Source organism: Hetaerina americana, unplaced genomic scaffold (assembly GCF_022747635.1).
Source record: "Hetaerina americana unplaced genomic scaffold, ioHetAmer1.1.p SCAF_1, whole genome shotgun sequence".
Classification (NCBI taxonomy): domain Eukaryota; kingdom Metazoa; phylum Arthropoda; class Insecta; order Odonata; family Calopterygidae; genus Hetaerina; species Hetaerina americana.
Window position 1 is genome coordinate 18,231,294 of NW_027286069.1, and position 22,043 is coordinate 18,253,336.

Genomic DNA, 22,043 nt, shown 5'->3' on the forward strand with positions numbered 1-22,043 from the left:
CCATGCAAATTTATGCAAATTCATGGAAAATCGTGGTGCATGGTGCGTTCATGTAAATAGTTATGGCAAACGTCTCTAAATTTGTTCTGATTTGATTAAAAGTCCTTGAGTGACAGTATAGCAAAAATACGCAATGATAGACCCTCATTGTTTATTGCTGCATTAAACGAGTAATATAATTTTGGAAAACTCCTTGGAAACTATTGAATCCTCTCTCTGTGCTGCTGCTAATTTAGATGGTCAAGGGTTAGCTTTTAGAATTGATGTTTAACAGGATACAAACAGTAAACAGAAATAAAGAAAGAGATTTTCGGAAGTTTGTATTTATTGCTGATGAAGTTTGAATCGTCTCACTTTACAGATTTGCTATGGCATTTACGAGCAAAAGAAATTAAATACATTAAGTCGTGACACCTCATAGAGGGCGCGTAATTTCTGTAAAGTAAAGAAGCATCCGTCGGTTGAAGAGCTGGAAGATATTTTCTGGTTCTTGTACATACATAAAAAATGTTAACTGCAGACCGTGGGATTGCAGTTGGAGAGATGAAGGGGGGAGAAAAAAAGAGATCCTTGCGATTTGCTGAGCTTAGTCCACGCGGTAGGAAACAGCGTGTCCGGGGTTGTTGACGACGGTGGTTAGGGTGGCTGGGCGAACGGCAGGGGCGGCATAGGGGAGGACTCCATGGGCGTAGGGGAGGACTCCGTGGTGGGCATAAGCGAAGGGGCTGAGGATGGCCTGGCGGCGGGAGCGGCTCTTGGCCTCGGCGTGGGCGGCGAGGTGCTCGGCGCGGGCAGCGACAACCTCAGGGGTGTCCTGGACGGGCTCGGGTCCGACGAGTTCGGGGTAGACGGGGGCGACGGGGACGGCGGGGGCGACTGGGAGGTCGTTGGAAGCCACGCGGAATCCGTGGACGGCATCAGCGGTGTAGTGGGCTTCGACGATCTTGCCCTCGGGATTCACGTAAGAGTAAGACCCGGAGACACCGCCGAAGGCATCACGGACGGCAGAGTGAGCCTGGTCGTGGGTGGCATGACCGTAAGAGGCCTGGCCGAATTCATCCTATGACATCAAAAAAAAGAAAGACTGGGTTAGATTGATACTTTAAGGATTCAGAGGGAATGGCTTTCCATGAGGAAGGCATGGGATCGATGTGTGGGTTTGTGATTCGAGCGTTGAACTCACCTGAGCGTGGTACTGGCTCTTGGTGGCAAGGGCACCGTGGTATGCGTAGGGGGCAACGTTGTAGGCATAAGGAGCGGCAATGCCGTGGCTGTAGGGAAGGACAGAGGAATAAGGATAGGCGGCATATGGGTGCACACCGTGGTACCCTTGGTAGTAAGGGGCGACGGAGGAGTATGCGAAGCCGAGGTTACCGGCAGCGGCAACAGCCAGCACAGCGGAGATAACGACCTGTGGAGAAAAATAGAATACGTTTCCAATAGATGCTAATACAAATACATTAAATCTACTCAGATTGCTTATATTGATGACAATTAAAAATGTATTTTCTAGCTTTTTATCCCTTGTTTAGCATGTTACTTCAGCTATTTAATAAAATATGTATTATGTAATGAGTCTTTGTAATATACTCTTTGCCGCGGTTATCCAGAGAACGTAGAAGAAAAAAAATGTATATATTTGCAGAACAAATGCTTTAATATAGACAAAAATTTTAATTGGAAATAAAAATTATAATTATTCCTGAAGTTTTTGTTAACGCTTTGAAAATCTTTGATCAAGTATGCAACTACAAGAAAGATGTACGAGGTTGTCTCGTATATATTTACTCTCTATGAACTGAATATCCTAGGTTATTTAAATGAATGGCATATCGAGCTCGTACTTTTAATTCGCTGAAATATTGATTAGAAGTCTTTTCTATGAGAAGATATATTTAACACACAGTGTAAAATCGCCACAAGTATTATGCATTTTTTAGTAGTTATAATTTAAATGGCATCTATAAAAATTCGTCCACTTATCTTTTAAATTATGTTTATTGCGTCCACATCATCTTTAGTGAATCAGACGTTTGTGAAAGCAGGCATGACGCAGTTGATCATCTTAACTGTCAAGGTTTTATTGTGCAATCATTTCAAAGCTATTTTCTCATAAATTTACCACGATTGGTAGATTTTATTTAATGATAATATAGGAAGCATTGCGTGAAGGACTTTGAGACGTTATTCGTGTTGATGATTTCTGCGGTATTGCGTCGGAAGCGATAGTATGCAAAATAAATGAATTCATAACGCTCTTGGAAATAACGTTTTCACAGAACTTCAACGGCATATCACTTTCCCTGACGTTGATATATCCCGTAACAATCAAGGGCGACCACAAAGTGACCACTCGTGTTGCCCTCATGATTTTCTTTTTAAGGCAGCGCAGTAGGTCGGCGCCATACGGATAAGTCGTCATTGTTTCTTACCCAGTCTTATGTGATCGCCTATCTAAAAAAATAATTAACTAATAACGGAAATGCCTTCATGTGTTGTTGTCAATTTTTAATATAAATTTTAGTGATTAAATTCCCACTTTAATTCAAAATAATTTTTACATATTCGAGCCTCCTCGTTGTGGATGAGAATCAGTATACTAACGTCTAATTCCAATTTTGTTTTCTAGATTTCACTGAGAACCTCCGTATGGAGACTTTCATCATGTTATTTTAGTCATGCAAAGTGCTTCGTTTACAAAAATTTAATATTCAATCATAGAAATAAGAGTATTCTGTTAAATGAGCTGTGGTTTGTGAAAATACCACATTGGTAGGTTTCATGGACACGCAGTTCGTGTATTATTACTCCATTGAAAAAGATAACCTTGAAAGAAGTGATAGGTGCGGTCAAAAAAAACTTCTACGGGATGTGGAATTATATATCTAATGACACTGATCCGTTATGCCAACGGTAAATTGCACGCCCAACGAAATCGTTTTTCAGGCACCTAAAAGCATTAGAATTGGATAGTGGCAGTTTACTGCTTTTAAAATTGACACGAGAATAACAGTAAACTTATTGCAATATTTACAAGAGCGACTTCTGAAATCTTTATGTTTGTAATTAAAATAAAAAAAAAAGTGCTAATAAGATACCTATACCTTCCCCGTCATTTTTTTGTTCTTAAGTGCTTCTTGACTTGACAAGTTTATTTGTCCAAATGATAAAATAATACTTATTAAATAAGCGCCTTATTGCTAGTACTATCGCAGGGCATAATATTGGTAATAAAATAAAGCAAGCAGAAATTGTAAGAAATATTTAATTATGTCTTAAAAGGAATGGTGATAATTTAAAGTTAGAACAAAATACAAATATGACTCTGTACGCTTGTGTTTTAATTGATGTTAATTGAGAAGAATTAATTTGTTTTCTATCAAATTTACGCCATTTATTTACTTTCACCTTGGCACGAGGCTACTTTAAAACTAAAGTGCTCTCCTTTCAGTGGGTTATATTATCTGTATGACCTAAGTAAAATATGATGCTGTTTAGAAAAAGCAGAGTAAAATTCGCTGCCTTTGAGAAAAAAAGTAGTTAACGTAATTTCCTGATGATATACTGCTGGCTAACTTCCATGCTTCAAATTTAGTACTTTTATGCTATATATACTACTAATTTAGTACTATTTTATTTTATGCCTTGTTTCGATTCATTCCGTAGTGAATGAAGTATCTTACTTTTCGCAAAAAATTTCAAAAGAATTTTGATGAATGAACTTATATCTAATTTTTTAGTTGCTTTTGTAGTATTTACAACATAAAAGGTTGAGCTGCGTGATGGAGCAAAGTATTGATATTCTGAGTGATCGATCTACTCACCAGGACCTTCATGGTGGCTTCCTTGCCTCTTGGAGAGCTCAGGGATGGATGTTGTTCATGGCAACGCGCGGCCTTTTTATAGCGGGCTTCCCCAGGCGATGATTGCAGCCGCCCCGCCCCCTTTCCGTCATCAGCCTCCTCGGCCGATGTCTTACCTTGTGCCTTGTCTCTCTTCCTTGCTCGACCCCACCCAAATGATCCAAGACCTTCGGTATCCGTTTTCGTTGTGTCCGGCTCAAAATTACTTAAATGTTCAGGGATAAATAACCATTCACAGTTTCCTGTTTCAAGAATAGGCTGGAATACCACTAAGCATAAGTTAAATTAACTTGAAATATTAATAAAATATGTTTTAATGGCACAGTATTTTGCCAAATGTGCCTACGTATTTCTTATTCATCCAGTAAATATTTTAATGCCCACTTTTATTACACTCTAGAAAATTTAAATTTTTATTTGCCAAGTATGCACGCATTACTCTCAAAATAATTTCACCTTAATATATATTTTTAGATATTGTAACAATGAATCTTTACAATAATTTCAAAGTAATCTTCCATCGCGATTTTAGAGTAAAGGAATTTTAATGCTAAGATACGCGAATCAAAACACCGAGAACGGTATTAGGAAGGGCTATAGAATGTAACCAGAATGTTGGTTTGCGCTCAGAGGATTGTGAATAGTAATTCGAAAGAGTGTACAAAGCTAATTAAAATACTGCAGAACGTAATAGGGGACTAGAGAGTCAGGTGGCTTATTTGAAACGTGTATATACATTGGACAGCTGAAGTAAGGTAAGTAGATAGTGTGTTGGGAAGGGCAGTGATAGATATGAGAGTAGGTCATGGTTGTACGTTTTCACCAGTGCCTTTTACCCTATACGCTGAGGTCATTTTAAATGGTAAGGCTTTAGTTGGTAATGAAGTTGGTTAGGAAGCTACGTAAGGGTGAGGTTGAACTAGAGCAGGCTAAACAGTTCACAATTCTGGGCACTATGTTGGAAGAAAACGGGCAGGGTAATACGACCGTTGAGAGAGGAATTTCGTTGGGTAAAGGAGTCTTAAAAAAAAGGAAAACGGCGGCATTCATGTTGAGTAAAGACGTCAAATAAATATTAATATGGAATTTAATATGACGTGTAGCGCTCTATGGTTTGGAAACTTCTCGGTCTTTGAGGCATGAGGATGAGAAAAGATTAGAAGCTTCTGAAATGTGGATGTGGAGAAGAACGGTGAAATAAGTTTCAGGGAAAAGAAGAATCACGGTGAAGTTTTGTATAGGGTGAGGGAATGGAGGAAGTTGCTTGGAGAAATTTAATAAACGAATAATCCTGAGGGCCGTGATACAAGTGATAATGTTAGGTAAGCGGTGAAGAAGGAAGGGAATAGACTTTTTGTTGGATGAAGTGTTCTAGAAGGGATGGCTGTCTGAAGAAGGAAATAGTGCCGGGAAAATAAGAGTGTAGGCCAAAGGAAGTCCACGCGTTATGTTATTATTTTCAGCGAAAATCCAAAATTGATCTTTAATTAGAATATGCCCAAAAAAGGCAATTGTCATTCATTGCAAATAAAATTGAGTGAATTACTATAAATATTTGATGGACATCTCCTTTGATAAGAATTCTCAAGAGATAAATATGTATATTATAGAGGTGATAAGTGATTTCATTTTTTATAAAATTTAAATTACATCACCTGTATACTATGAATAACTATTAATATATTTTCTAAATATTGTGTTAAAATGGAAAACATAAATTATGTTGTAAATATTTTGATACTTGAAATATTTAGACGCGTTTATCTATCTACCTCCTGCGTAGTAGTAGATGGAGTTTTTGAAAGCTGGAATGACAGTCGCAATTATTTCTGTGCATTCAGTTACGCAGAACAGTTTGAGAACCTCATTATTTATTTGCTAAATGATATTATCTGCCACTTAAAAAAGAGAAACTTTGAAACCTGTGGAAGTGGGCGTGTATTGTTGTTCTATTTGGTCAGACTGAACATTAGATATGGTACATATATTTGGAATAGTTATTGATAGGCGGGGAAATTAAATTGATAGGCGGGACTCATGAAAGACCGTTGTCAGTGTTTATATTTGCCCTACGATTTAATCTAGGAAAGGAAGTATGACGGGAGGACATGGATGCAGATAGGAATGAATGTAGAATCACGTTATATTCACTGACGTGAACTAAAAACACAATGAAACCCATTGCGAAATAGTATTTGATCAACTTGCTAGCATTAAAAGTATTTACTTTTATTCATTGCCATTGCCTTTTTCTTCAAACCTTAAAATTCAAGTTATTAGTGTTATTAAAATATATGTAATTTGACTGCTGAGACTGATAAATGCACACTCATTTATTGACTATACATTGCCGTACTATTGTTTTACATCGTTATGATATCTTGATCTAAGGAAATGAATTTTGAAAGCACAATTTTATAAATCTTAGGCCATTTTCTGCAAAATCATCGATCTTGAAGGAGTGGTTTCCGCCTTTGAATAAAGACGCCTGATATTATGTGCAACATTTTAATGAAATTTTTGCGAATAATCATTTACAAGACAAATGTATCAATACTTTGCTAAACCAGGAGATTGGCGTGGTCATCCTGTAAAGTTTTGACCTCAAGCAAAGTAAAAAGAATGGAATATAAAAAAACTAATGCAAAAAATGAAATTAGATTAAGAGCTGACATATTTCAATTTTGAAATAATAAAGGATTATTTTACGTGAGAATGGATTTTGATTACTGCCGAATTTATTGAAAAACAGTTTGGAATACGTGTGATGAAAGTAAATTAAACAAGGTAAGGTAGTGACTCTCAAAAATGGGAAGAATAAGTTTAGCATTAACTCTGGAGAGCATAATGAAGGCAGAGCGATTCACACAATTTTCGGCAGTATGTATGACGAAAATTCGTTTTGTGGTAATTACATCATGAAAAGTAACGAAAATATTACGCGAAAGAAGAAATTACAAAAAAGAAGCCCGAGTAGAGATGCAAAACATGACTTCAAAATGAATAATTATGCCTCACAGCTCTTAAAATTGGTTTTGGAGGAAAGGGGTTGAGGTATTGGGCTAAAGAGATACTGAGATTTGGATGTGCAGAACGATGGAGAAAATAAGCTGACTGAGGAGAAAGACAAACTAATAAATGTAAACAATGATCGGGAAAAGAAAAATCTACTGAGGTGAGTTCGAAGTAGATGGAAAAGGCGGTTGGAGGAGAAGTAATGCGGAACTGGGATACTGACGATTGCGGTCGAATGGTAACAGTAAGGCGAGAAAGATGGAGGAAAGCTCAAAGCATTTTGAGAGGCATGAAGATCAGTTTAAAGTTCAAATATATGTAAAAAGCGAGAAACTCTACAAAGGTACCCAAAGTTGAAAATCAGTTAAGTTTATGCAGAGGAATGCAGTAGAAAAAATAAACTTATGTAATGGAAATAAAAATCATGAGTACCTGTACTAACTTATGATACCTTGTAGTTGAATGAATACAAAAACACCGTTTTTTCTAAAATGTGAATTAACATCCTCAAGAATGATATGAACTTCCTTACAATTTTCCTTCCAACGGGACTGTGACGTAACTTATTTCGCCACCAGCTTCATTAGAATGATGTTTCGAAAATTTTGTATGTATTAATAACAACCAGTAGTATCGAGTTCTTTAAAAATTTATTTATTCAGTAGAACCCTTTCAATGTTTCTTTCTGTCTTAATTGGCTATAATATTTTATGCATCTAAAATTTAAATCACAATTAATATTACTTATTAGGATTTAGTAATGGTTTACAGAGTTTACGTCATTTACCTTAATAACTGATGGAAAATAATTCAGCGAAATTAATATTGACATACATTTAATACATGTACGAGTATTCTATCGAATAAACCATTCTTATGTTGAGCCCGCCTTTTATAACATTAATATAATGAACACATTTTTCTTGAGGGGAGATGTGGGTTTCACGTTAGTAGGGAGTATTATATACTGTACAATACGCCTTAAATATTTTCTCCTTAGTCTCTCTACCATCTGCACAATTATAAATAGGCTAAGGCTCGAATTACTGGTTGACTTTCTAGTTTTTAGATTTGTATTTCTATTCTTTTAGCCATCGGTTCCAACATTTTAAACTCACCGTTCAAATTGAATTAGGCTTAAATGTGCTAAAGATACATTTAAATGTTTTCAGATGCCTTGTGATTTTTGCTTCCAACATTCATGCATTACTTTAAATAATAGGCGACCTATGGTAGATCTATCGCAAACGGCTTGTTCTGATTAGGTCCAGATTTATGGTGGAAATTATTTTGTTGCCTCTGCGACGTGACATAACTCTTCCGCCACACCTTAAAAACTCAAAATTAACAATGAGCATTGCACCACAAAATCTTGTATGCTAAGTTTTCTGAATGGGAGACCATATGTCTCATATGAGTTGGATTTCTTGTTGGAAATGCTAAGGAAAAAGTAAAAAGGAAAGATGATGAATATATACGACATAACTCACGATGCTCTCAAGCAATATACTTTGGACACTAAATTAATTATCTAATGAAATGGACCTTTTTTCTCTTATTTCTTGCCATGATCTTTTATTTAGTATGCCCGTTTTCTCTTCTGTGATGTCACTATATTTGGAAGTTTATTTCTGCGGAGTGAAGTTTCATTATCGATTTATAAACATGAGTATGAATATTAAAAATAACAAAGTTTTTTGATTTTGGTATACAATATACATGCAGAAAATGCATGAACATCATGTGGTGAAATGGGTAATAAAACAGATCACAAAATTGAGGCAGTCATTAAATTTGGTAGAGTCAAAGTAAACGGGCTAAAAAGATTTACGTTTTCCAAAGTACGCACTTAAATGTAGTCATAAATTACTCGAAGAATTTCCTTCGGTGTATCAATTCTATTGACGTGAGTGACTTAAAGAGGCTGTATGTGGAGTATTATCGCAGGTAAACCATGTTCAAATTATATTATAACGTGCTTTTAATAGAAAAGAAATATTAACTGGCTGGGGTCCAAAGAGAAGAAAACAAAAATATGTACATATTTTCATATTAAAAATTACATGAATTTTTGCGTATTTTTGTATATAAAATGTGTACAAAAATGTCTGCTTATTCCGAATATCAATTTATAAAATATTTATCATCATATTTTAGGGGTGCTCTCTTTAACTCAACAAGAGTAGCCATAGTGATAGTCAGAGGAGCCTTTGTGGTTCATAAATAATCCGGAACATTCACAGACTAGCTGAAAATCACGAAACTGCTAGTCACGTATGCAGTACATCACGAGCTTCCCAACCATCATCGTCTTGTCAAGATTTTTAATCGGTACACCAAACGAAAACTTGGAAAGGCATTGAGATTATTTAACAATATAATACACCACTGGGAATGTTTTTTCTCTCCGAAAGTATCTGGTAAACCGCTTGCCGCTGGAATACCGTTAATTCACTCCTGGCGTCTTATTAGATACCAGCCCGAGGGCCTAGTCACTAAAGTTTACGAGACCCATACCCAAGGTGGGACTCAACTCGTTACCTTTGGGTTAGTAGGCGAGCGCCTGGCCAACTCGGAAAGCAAACCTTTATTCTTAGTAAATTCAAGTGTGAAAGTTATAAATCGCATTATTCAAACATCGTCAAAAGACGGGGCCTTAGAAATCTAAATAGATGTAGATAGATAGATGTAGAAATATACTGTGTTGCGTGTTCAAAGACGCTATTTAATATTGCAATAACTGGTTCCTTTAAGCTTGAGGAATATTTCTGTACATAAGGCTCAGAAAAAGAAATTTACGCTCCGCGCTACGAAACTGTAACAGAAAAAACTTTTCATCGACTTCATGAGAACCAACCAAAAATCACGATAACATAAATTAACCTTAAAGCGATATTGCCTTAAATAGCATAACTGTATCTAATTCTGAAAATATTGAATCCAATCAGTAGACCCTTGACAGTGCATAAAATCCTCTTTTTGGAAGATAAAGCCAGAAAATAGCCAGAAAATCTCAAACGTAAAAGCGGAAATAAACAATATCCCGGGTATTACTGACCGAACTCATACTTCTCAAGTAAGGTTCTGTAGCGAATGACGCGCGCTTGTTTGTGCTATTCTCTTCCTGGATGGTCGAAGGTCTTTCTTATCATTGAGAATTTAAAAATTTTATGTATATGCATGCATATTTTTTGTTTATGCATGCATAAAAATTTATGAGAGAAAATTTGAAGGAAGATATTGTTGAGATGCATGCACTTGATTATATAAAAAAAATTGGGAGCTAAACAGATGCAAAAGTAAGTGGTAAGAGTTTTGCTTCATGAGACCTTTTCTGGCATACTCCTTGAGTGTTGGTAACCTTGTGTAATGGCATATAATTTCTGAACAAAAAATGCATAGAAAGGGCATTTTATCATTTAAAATTGATACGAACGAACAGAATATGTTACGCCATTGCGAAAATCAAGAATAGGACCCACTCGAGGAGAGAATATATTCTATTAGACAACGGTATTTAAGTTTATTTTTGACCCCGAGGTAGATTTGGTGGACGACATCAGCATTGTGGAAATAAAAGTTAAAAAGACTCCATAGTGCAAATACGTTATATATGAGGAATTTTTCTTTCTCCTGGTAACGCACAATCATTATTGTAAATAATCATAGGCACAATAATCCAAACTATCCGAAATCAAAATAATTAGTAAATGTTATGATCAGTCCACGTATTTTCCTTCACTACTGGTTACCTAGCACTCCCAGCTGCACACCTCCGTGACGCTTTAAATTTTGGCTAGTAGTTGTCTACATAATATTTCAAGGAAAGGTTAAGTAAAAAGATGAAATTTGCATTAATGAATATCAATAAAAAATCAAGAATGTAAGTTCGAAATTCCTAATATTGCAAGAATAAAGAATTAAACAAATCAATCAAGTATGTGTTTAAATAATTGACTAAGTCCGTTTTAAATGTTTCTCTTAAGATATGGACATATATTATTGTTTTAGTAAACACTGCCAATTTCTGTGGCAGTATATTGATTTCCAAAGGATTCTCTTTCTCTTTTATATACCCGAGTAAAAGGGTGGTCCCAAAAGTACCCGACCCGACCTACAGATAGCGGTAGTTGGTTAAAAATATCACTGTATTAGAAAGTAAACAATATATAAAACATGTTTCAAGTTTGAAGGCGACATGTTGTTTAGTGTTTGTGTGGCAGCAATCAATTTTCGAACGTTTCCAGTGAATTTGTGAAAACTTTTATTTGAAAGGCCTCAGTTCAACCAATATAAAAGCTGAACTGGATTCTACTCTGGATAAGTCTGCTCCTTCGTTTACAACAGTAAAATATTGGGCAGTAGAGTTTAAACGAGGTTGTACGAGCTGTCAAGACGAGCATCGCATTGGTCGATTAAATGAGGTGACGAATCCAGAAACGGCGAAGAAAATCCACGAAATGATCCTGGATGATCGTCGACTGAAAGTGCGCGAGCTAGCAGACAGTAGGCATTTCAAATAGTGCGGTACATGGCATATTTACTGAAAATTTGGACATGAGAAAGCTGTGTGCAAGAAGGGTGCCGCGTTTGCTCAAACTCGGGCAAAACCAGTGTCATGATGTTTCTATTGAGTGTTTAGCAAAGTTTCACAGTAACAAAGCAGAGTTTTTGCGCCGTTTCACAACCATGGATGAAACAAGGGTCCATTACTTCACACCCAACACAAAAGAAAAATCAAAACAATGGATTAAAAAGGGAGAACAGTCTCCAAAGAAGGCGAAGACCATTTTATCTGCAGGCAAAGTCATGCCGTCGGTTTTTTAAGATGCGCGTGGGATAATTTTCATTGACTATCTTGAAAAAGGAAAAACTATCAACGACAAGTATTATGCGAACTTATTGCAACGTTTGAGTGAATAAATCAAGCAAAGGCGGCCGCATTTGGCTAAGAAAATAGTGTTATTTCATCAAGACAATGCACCAGCTTACAAATCCGTTATTGCAATGGCCAAAATTCATGAATTAAAGTTCTAAATGCTACCTCAAGCACCCTATTCGCCAGATTTAGACCCCTCGGATTATTTTATGTTCGCAAACTTGAGAAAATGGCTCGGTGGTCAAAGATTTTCTAAACTTGAAGAAGTGATGTCGGCAGTTAATGGCTACTTTTAGGAGCAAGACAGTTCTTATTATAAAAAGGGTATCGAACTTGTTGAAGATCGCTGGGAAAAGTGTTAGATGAAAGGAGATTATGTTGAAAAATGAATAAATATTTTTCCAAAATTATTGTTGTCTTTGTTCGGTCGGATACTTTTGGGATTACCCTCGTAAGATAATATTCCGGGTTTAAAAAACAAGATTCCATAAAAGAAGGAAATAATTTTCTGAGCCGCATTGGCGATATATATATTTTAACCTCACACGGTGAAAGACGTTAAATAAAGAGGCCCTACCGTTGGCTTTTGGGCTTTAATACATGTGAAGTACTTTATTATTTCAGCACCCTTTTAGCAGCAAATTTTTAAATTGGAATTAGAATGATGTTGGCATTAGAATGCAGCAGCATAATCATTGAAGTCTTGGAATTCATGAAAGAAGGTTCAAAAACCCCATTCCCATCGTGTTTTTTTCTTGTTCAATTGAGTATGGTTCAATTATTTACAAATTTATTAACATTTCAAAAGGACGAAAAACGAAGACTGATACCACATTAAAATTAAGTTATTTTGAAAAATATTTCATCAATTAAATCCCACCAGGAAATTTGACGGGCTCCTAATATTAATCTGCGAAAACTTTTGGGGGCAAAAGTGCCGTTGAAATTACATTCTATGTATAGGGGGGATTCCCGGGATTTGCTAAGTGTGGAGAATTTCTGGGCTGATTGTTTCTTTCACGGATTGGAGCGAGCGTCTTCAGGGGTGAAGCTTTTTTCCACTGTCTTTATATACTCTCGGTTTTTCCTTTTATGCTCGGTTTCTCTAAATAAGGATTAATGTGAAAATAATTCGTTTTCCCACAAACGTTTCCCTATTTATTATTGAGACCTGGTATTAATATTATTTATTTCGTAAAAAATTGACCCAAGGTGTGTTAGTTTTTACATTGTGGCATTACATGTAAAATTATATTTGATGAATATGTAATATAAGATTGGCTAAAATATACTAAACGACAAAATATACAAAAATTATGACTTCTTTTATCATAAGGCGATAAGATGAAGATATTCAAAAGTCTCCAAACTAAGGTCCAAAAGAAGAAAAAGTACCTATCAATAAAAAGTTTCATCTACTTAGTTACACTATCAAGGTCAATTTATTCCCTGATATGCTAACCGCATATTAGACAAACCGAATACGTCAGGTAATAATCGTTGAAATAAGTCAGCTGAGGTATTGAGTGTTGCAAAATATTTATTTCTTAGTTGACGAATATATACAAATATTCACAGTCAACTCCATCAGTATCGGAGCTCCCCAAAATGTACCAGTCTTCAAAGAGAAGCCATTTTGGAGCGAATGGCGTTGGTAGGCGTCCTCATGGAGTCGTACGGAGGGCGATGGTGTGGTCCTCCAGGTGGTCGTGGCGGATCGGTGCGCACTTAGTAGAGGCGGTAGGCGAGGGGTGTGGGGATGGTGTTGTAGGCCACAGGGCGCACGATGCGGGTAGAGAGGGTGGTGGTGGGGAAGAGGGCGCCGCGGGTGTAGGAGAAGGGGGTGGTGAGGATGGCCTGGCGGCGGGAGCGGCTCTTGGCCTCGGCGTGGGCGGCGAGGTGCTCGGCGCGGGCAGCGACAACCTCAGGGGTGTCCTGGACGGGCTCGGGTCCGACGAGTTCGGGGTAGACGGGAGCCTCGGGGACGGCGGGGGCGACTGGGAGGTCGTTGGAAGCCACGCGGAATCCGTTGACGGCATCGGCGGTGTAGTGGGTTTCGACGATCTTGCCCTCGGGATTCACGTAAGAGTAAGCCCCGGTGACACCGCCGAAGGCATCACGGACGGCAGAATGGGCCTGGTTGTAGGTGGCATGACCGTAAGAGGCCTGGCCGAATTCATCCTGTGAATAGGGGAAAGATCAGATGGAGATTAGATGTCATTTCTTTAAGCTAGAGTCGCCCGGTATCATAGGCATCTCGGAATATACACTTAAATTTATTCACATTGGTGAAATTGTCTCGTGCATTAAACTTTGAGCTGATTATATTAATTTTGAATATAATCTGGTGCTATGCATTATGAATTAAGGTAAGCCATCGCTATCGATGAGTCAACTGCCAAATGACAGTTATTTGGAAGCGCAAACGAAGGTAAGCCTTTTTGTGTGTTGAACTCACCTGAGCATGGTACTGGGATGATGTTCCATAGAGTCCGTTGTAGGCGTAGGGAGCGGCGTTGTAGGCGTAGGGAGCGGCGTTGTAGGCGTAGGGAGCGGTGTTGTAGGCGTAGGGAGTGGCGAAACGGGCGCCGTTGTATGGGAGGGCAGAGTAGGGGAGGATGCCGTTCCACAGGCCGTTGTAGAGCCCGTTGTAATTGCCGCTGTAGTAAGGGGCGATGGAATTGTAGGCCAAAATGGGGGCACCGGCAGCGGCCACAGCCAGCACGGCGGAGATAACAACCTTGATAGAAAAAGATACATGTGTTAAAATCAAAAGTGTTTTTTGGGGTCAGAATTAACTGTTAACCATGCGACTGCGTGCGTGCCGGATTGCTGGAATGAAGCTACTTTTGTGAATTTTTCATTAAACTCACCAGGACCTTCATGGTGACTTCCTTGCCTCTTGGAGAGCTCAGGGATGGATGCTATCTGTGGTGTAACGCGGCTCTTTTATAGGAAACCTCCCTTCTGAAGATTATTGTCCTGCCCTTTCCCCGGCCGAACCACCTTCCCCTCCGTTGCTTAACCTTCCTACTCTTATTCTGTCGACCCCACCCAATATTGTTTTAGTTAACAGTGATCAAAACGGTTGGAGACCTTCGGATAACTTGTTGTCATGTGGAATCCGAAGAAAGTTTTCTCTCTCATTTATACGTTGCAGTTATTTGTACATTCTTTCGAAGGTGAGACGCTTTACCTTTTACAAGTACCTGTCAAAGCTTATTAATTTCAATTTCATTTGCGTTTTATGACTCATTTTATGTGAACGTTGATATAGTTTTAGATGCACACATTTTAAGCACATAGACGTAAATAAAGAATAAGTTAATCATAATTGTATAGTGTTATCTATATTTTTGACTCTTCTCCCTAATAATATATTATTGGTAGAAATTGCATTTTTACCATAGAGAAACGCAGTATTAAATTTACTATGTTAGGAAATTATCATAATGAACATTAGATATATTTTGTTTCCTCCACAGAATGGAGAAACGGTCTATTTTTGAGTAGTGAAACGAGTCCTTTCATGAATGTATTTTGTTCATTGATTATTTGTTACAGGCATATTTCCATTCTCCCTTAATTCTGTTCTCCCTTCATGTACATGTTCTTTGCTTGTCTATATCTCGCTTGCCTATCGTCCTCCTCTCCGTCGCACTTTTATGAGAATTCTATCGCCAATAAAAATACTCTGCATCTACTTTTCCTGTCTCTTTTGTGCTTGATCCAGCATACCTCTCTCCTCCCTCACAATTCTTAACACATTCTCGTTGGTCTTCTTTTAGTTCGTTTGACCCAATCCATCCTTCTCACTACTCACATCTCAAAAGCCTGTAATCTACGAGTCCCGTTTCGTTATGCATATTATCATGCTTCAACGGCCATATTTCCCATCCGCAGCACACAACGTTCCATAACGAATTTTTAACCAGTATTTTCTTAAAATGTTTACTTAATGTCCCTAACATCAGTTCCCTCCTTGTTGAAGCTTCTTTGGCTAAAGCTATTTTTATTCCGGTGTACCTACTTCTTTGACCGTCTTGATCCAAAACACCTTCATGATTAACTGTTATGCTTGCTTTATATTGCTCCTATTTTAATGTTTTAAGTAAGCCTTCTTCCCCCAAAACTTTGTTTTTGAAATTTATCTTCAAAAACTTATTCTAGAAGCTCGAAAATGTTCAATCGCGTGAATGCTTCAGAACAACATTTTCAAATATTACTTTTCTCACGAAATTTTACATATCAAGGACAGAATATAGATTGTTGGTTGATAACTTTAAATGTTGGCGTAAGAATCGATGGTGGATTATTAGATGTATAATTTATTGTCATAGAATGGCATTATTTTTCTGCTTATTATATATGTATATTTTTGTAGCATTGTTAGAAAATGCAAGGTCATTCTACTGATATTTGCGACGAGGGTGGTGACCCAGCACCCACCGCAGCACGCCCTTGCGACGGTTTGCGGGCTATTATGTAGATGTAGATGAAGGGAGGAGCTGAGGTTTTGCCTGCAGTAGTAGGAGTGACTAGGGGGTAGGAGCGGTAAAAATGAGGGAATGGAAAGGTTAGAAAAATAAAATACATCCCAGTCAATTTATGGAACGATTGATCACTACGCCCGACTACTTACTATTTAAAATAATGAGAACGAAGTAGTATATACAAACCAAACGGAAATAAGCCCAACAACATGTAGTTGAAAGCTGCTCTAGCTCGAAGGAATATTGTTGACCTCAAAAATCGAATCCATTTCTAAAAGTTTGTGATATACATGTTCGCAAACAATTTAAACGATTTTTAGTGAAAGTAATACTTATTATTATATTAATGCATCATAGCACTTTGGGATATTCTTGTAACAGTGAGTTTTATGGACCAATAGCAAATTGAACAAATGAGTAGCGCCATCATTATCGATTTTAATGGCTTAACAAATAATGACACTGACGTTTGGTGGTCATATGTCTTGTTTTCTCTTAAATCAATTACTCTGCCAAAAATGAAGCCATGACCTACTGACTTCGAGGGTCGTGAGGTGGCAAAATTTTTATTTCTCGCTCGTAAAAATTATGAATTCAAATGGATATCTTCAAAGAGTGTTAGGATAATGAAGTCATTTTGTTAGAGCTCTGATTCACCAACAATAAAATGGAGGAAAACAAGGAAACTAGGGCGGTTTTTCGGTAGAGAAATACAAAAGTTTTGTTTGACTCATCATATGTGCTTATTTTTGTAGTGCCCATGGAGGGTATACAGTTAAATAATACAGGGTTCGTCCGGAAAATAAGTGTACTGAGCTCAGGAAAAAAAATTTATTACACTTTTACATATCTTAACCTAATATTCCTCAAAATAGGACCCTTGTGAGTCGATACACTTGTTCCAGCGGCGTTCCCATTCCTGGAACGCTCCCGCGAAGGCATCATCGGGAACCTCTCGAAGACTCGTCGTCGACCTCTTCTCTGCCCTCCACGAACATCTTGTGCCACCGAAAGATCATGTTTCTGGACATGGCTGACTCCCCGCAAGCCTGGTTAATCATACCGACAGTTTCGGTAGACGATTTCCCAAGCTTTACCGCAAATTTGATGGAATAACGCTGCTCCAAAAACTTCGGCATCGCGTTCCGTGACGTGGGTCGAAGCGTCTGGAGCGGCGCGCCCAGCCCAGGAGTCATTACACTTATTTTCCGGACGAACCCTGTAATTTATAATTAAGAGTACCAAACACACCCAGAGGTGTAGGACGTATAGTTGCTTATCGAAAAGGCACTTAATCATAAAACTGCGCATGTGAAAAATATGATTCTCTGCACGGCATTTCAAGTTATTTTCTAAGAACTTATAATTAAGAACAATTCCTTGATAAAACAAATACAGGACTTCCATTGGAGTCTTTCCGAAGGATAGGCAAGCTCTCTTAGGGTGGATAGCGGGGAAGTGACGGGTTGCATTTGACTGATTACAGTGTTCAGTTACTTGCACTCTTCCCGTAGAAAATTACCTGTAGAAGCCGTGTATTATTGAATCTCTTTCCTCGGAGAAGGCTACGGCTTATACCGAGAGTCGTTCCTACGAAGTAAGCCTTTAATAAGGCACAGGTGAGAACGAAGGAAGCATTTTTGTACGAGAGTCTTTTTTTGGAAGGGAGTCTACACGAAGAAAGCAAATCTAATCTGAGGTCGGCCCAGAGTTCACTTCTTTTTGGCGGCGCAAACAAAGGAATTCTGCGAATGCAAAGGAGACTTTTTTCCGTTCTCGGTTCGAAGTAAAGATCACTGGAAACGAGTGCGAAGGCAACCTTAGATAGATGGCTCTCGATACGGGCCTCATTATAGATTCTTTCGATATGGTATTTTCCCTTGTCTTGAGGTCCTGGTGTGCGATGGATTTTATTTTTACTAACTCTCACTATTTTTTCACTCTCATGGATTTTTGATATGGACACTAAGCGTACTAATTCAGTTGTGCTAATCTATACAACGGCAGGACTGGTAGGTTATGATAGAAATGCGAAGAAACTTAATAAAATTTCCAGGCCTAAAAGAGCTTCTATAGAATAAATTAATAGTTAATTCTGTGTATTAATTAGAAAGTGGACTAATGTGCAGAGGGTTTTAAGCCGTCAGGGGAAACGGAGAGGATATGAATACACTAAAAAATCGTCTGTCTCCCCAAACCTATTCATTATAATTAATTCAAAGCATCAGATCACATTTTTGGTAATAGCTTCTTCCTATTTGATTCTTCCTAACATTTATTTATCTTCGAGATTTACATTTAAACTTACTTACTTACTTCTTAAAAATGGTTAAATTCTTACTTATAAAAATGTGTGATTTCTCCAGGGCGTACCGCCTGAAATCTCTTTGTGCCTTGCGATACTAATAGGTTCAAAAATCGGTGTGCATATCGATGTTGTGTTCTGCGAAGTGGGATTTTTCTGCTTTTGCTTTTAAACGAGAGTGATAGTATCTTTTGATCCTGGTTTTAAAATGTCTCTCGCTCCTGCCAGAATGGTCGCAGTCGCGGTCTTTGTAAATGTCAGAATGGCCCATTGGATCTCGTTTGTCCTTGGCACTACCTCCCTTCTACACGAGTTGGCTCAGGTTTTTTCGTTGTGAATAGTGACTGAGTTCGTGTTTCTGGAGAAATTCTTGATGATTCTTTAGTTAATTATATAATCTTGCTCATCATTATCATATTTATCTCATCTCAGGGCGTGTGCTAGGAATAAATCTGGAACTCACTTTGATGCTAACTATTTTGGATTTACTAATTAATATTTGGTGACTCATGTTTGTGAAATTTGTCGAGCTTGTACTTTAAATTAGGATTTGAGAGATGTATGCTAAAGAATCTCTTCAGCATGGTGTTGGAGGTGGCATGTTTTTATGATATGTGGTGTCATTGAAACTAAACGGATGACGTGGTACGATGTTATGGGGAATTCTTAGCAAAAAGAAAATAAAAAGTGAACACCCGAGAATCTTAGTGGATTATAAATTTAGACTTATTTTAATATAAATATTACCTTGATCTTAAAAAAGATAACAATCATTGCATCATCTTTGGGCTATTCATCCTAAGATCGATTATTTACAGCTACACTAACTATGAATTATTTGCGAATCTTTTTATGTATTCGTAGATTTTTCCCTTGCGTTTTCATCATTTGCTTCTTGTAGTTCATCCATGAATTTCCTATAACTATACTTCTTGAAGTAACCGTCAATCATAGTCTTCATTTAACCATCACACGTGAGTATGCCTCCAGCAAATTTCCCTCAGATACTTCTAATTGTCTCCCGTAGACTTCTTTTTTCACTCACTCTTCAAAGTACCAATTCTTGACCCTGTAAAAATTTTTCCAGAATTCTTCTGTGGTACCATATTTCCAAAGGTTGATTGTTTATTGACCGTATAGAAAGCCTTCTTTGCAATCTCAGTTTGGCTCATTATATCCTGTATCCCTCTTTAAACGCTAATGCTGTTGCTGGCGACTTCACAAAATTCTTCCGCTTCCTCTAGTGTATCATTCCTTGGCCTTATTTTAAGTTTATCTTCCTCTTTTTGACAGCAGCCATTACCTTAGTTTCATTTTTGTACATCCTGAGGGTGTATTTTTTCATCTACTTCATGACAGGTTGGTATCTTCGTCAAATTTTTTTTCGTTTATGCTAGTTTAGCTATACATGTATCACTCGAAATTTGCAGCTGCCTTCTTTCCCGTGTTTATACGTTACCTTATATATTTACCTTTGTCTCATTAATTACTTTATTAGGGAAGGAATTGAATACAAGAGACTATAATGAGCAATCTTGCTTTTCTTCTAACTTTATTTTTTGAGCTTCTTCGTTTTCTCCACATTTAATCACTGTTGCCCCCTTTTCACATGGAGAGTGCATCAGTTTGCTATATCTGTCTCCTGCAAGCTTTGTCTCACTCCGGAAAATTCAATGTCTTACTTTTTTGTAACAATTTTCCACTTTCTTAATTCATATATTTTAGTGCTTTCTTCTATTATATTAGTTATTTATTCTCTGAGTTGTGGTATGTTTTCTCTGGTTTCCTATGAACTGAACTGGTTTATTTCATGACTTCCAATAATTTGCATATCTCGCCAATTTTCTTCAATGAAGACTTTGCTGATAATATTTTCTATTTCACTCACCCCTGCAATTTGAAATATCACCCTTGGTTCTGTTCCTCTTTTGATTTCAATCTTCCAAAATGTCTCTCGTTCTTCAAGAATATATAATAGCTGCTTGAATTTAAGACTGCCCTTATATGATGATTTTACAATGACGGATCAGGCAATAATGCCTCCTAAGATTTCCATGATTTTTTAGTCCTTCGATATCTCTTCCACTTCTATTTTTGTAATTCATTTCTTATTATGGTTCTTCTGCCAAAATTCTTTCGATATGAGTGCAGCATTTTTGTTTCTGTTCTTTAACTGTGCTCGTTTACGGATTACTCCCTTGCTAATTTCGTGAGTAATAATTTCTAACCTAATATTTTTCAATCGTTGCACAGCAATTAAACAGCTCATACGCTCTCATCTTCTTTATTTCCATTAATCCATGTTTTCACCCATATATATAGCTGTTAACCGTTACTATGCAACAATTTCAGACTGTAAAAATCATTCGCCTTGACCGGGATTCAAACCCGAATGATTTTTAGACTCTGAAATTGTTGCATTGAAATGCATATTAGCGGATGACTCCGTTAAAAGTCACTGTTACGGCATCTCCCACAGTTTATTTGGAATTTGTTAACCGTTAGTAAAAATGCCTGGTTTCTTTAAAGAGTTTTGTGAGAACACTTCTGTAGATAGTGTTACTTATTGATCTAAATTTGTGTGTATTTTTTCCATATCGTCACCGCATGTATGTGTATTATCGCATGTTAAAAAATTGACGTGTTATGACTGCCCCAATCGAGCCTTATAGTATTTCAGTTTTTACTGTTTTCATCATTGGGAAACCATCTCATCCAGCCTTCTCATTATCTTTTACCTTCATAGGATATAGGATATGCGAATCATTTTACACGAGCAGGGGCCCTGTAGGCCTTACGTGTATTTCACCTCAATTGGGTTTCTTTGATACTGAATTGTAGGCCTTGGCGATATCATTTTCAGTGATATATAAATCTCTGCTCCTACTCCTGCATTTCCATTTACTGAGCTTTTGAGATTTCTCCAAGATACCTCTTCAAGCGCCTCTTTCTTTGAGAATGTACAGTTCACCTACATATACGACCTTTGACCCCGTTCAACGCATCAGACGCTTGAGATCTCTGACCCGAGTTCCCGGATTACTCGAGCATTCCAAATGCCAATCTTCAATTGATTGACATATTTTTCTGATGTTCTCCCACGATTAGTCCCCGTCCAGCGATATGAATGATGAACCAGTGTCCCTCTGGAATATATGACTTGAGAGAGTTCCATCACGTATGTTACGTATTTAAATCAATAAAACGTGAAAGGGAAGAGACTTGCTGAGCTTGAGCTTGTCTAGATAGCCGTGATTTCCCGATGCATCTTCTACATCGTAATTCTTTAACCTTTAAAGCAGGCGTTACCATTCCTACGGCGAAAAGTGTGTCTCTCTACCGAACACAATTGTCTTCATCTTCATTTATTTGAAGGACTGCTGCCCATTCCTGCGGGTTGTTGTTGGCGACAAATTGTCGTACTCGCTCATTCGCGGCACCTTCTTACAAATTCTTTGAATTTTGCTAGGTCATCGCACCGGAGGACG

General features: G+C 37.6%; 2 protein-coding genes across 2 annotated transcripts; both read right to left on the reverse strand.

Moving 5' to 3' along the window:
• Positions 1–317: 317 nt before the first annotated feature.
• Positions 318–3,861, reverse strand: LOC139700294 (cuticle protein 7-like). The gene is made up of 3 exons (XM_071598937.1): positions 3,825–3,861; positions 1,184–1,411; positions 318–1,060 (listed from the first exon to the last, which is right to left on the reverse strand). The coding sequence occupies exons 1-3, from the start codon at positions 3,834–3,836 to the stop codon at positions 587–589; spliced, it is 714 nt and encodes a 237-aa protein (XP_071455038.1). The 5' UTR covers positions 3,837–3,861; the 3' UTR covers positions 318–586.
• Positions 3,862–13,485: 9,624 nt separating this feature from the next.
• LOC139696848 (cuticle protein 7-like) lies at positions 13,486–14,642 on the reverse strand. The gene is made up of 3 exons (XM_071595731.1): positions 14,631–14,642; positions 14,216–14,497; positions 13,486–13,938 (listed from the first exon to the last, which is right to left on the reverse strand). The coding sequence occupies exons 1-3, from the start codon at positions 14,640–14,642 to the stop codon at positions 13,486–13,488; spliced, it is 747 nt and encodes a 248-aa protein (XP_071451832.1).
• Positions 14,643–22,043: the final 7,401 nt, after the last annotated feature.

Coding starts and splice junctions, on each gene's coding strand:
- LOC139696848 (XM_071595731.1), bottom strand. Junction 13,939..14,215: donor CATCCCAGTACCATGCTCAG/GTGAGTTCAACA, acceptor CCCTATTCACAG/GATGAATTCGGCCAGGCCTC.
- LOC139700294 (XM_071598937.1), bottom strand. Junction 1,061..1,183: donor AGAGCCAGTACCACGCTCAG/GTGAGTTCAACG, acceptor TTGATGTCATAG/GATGAATTCGGCCAGGCCTC.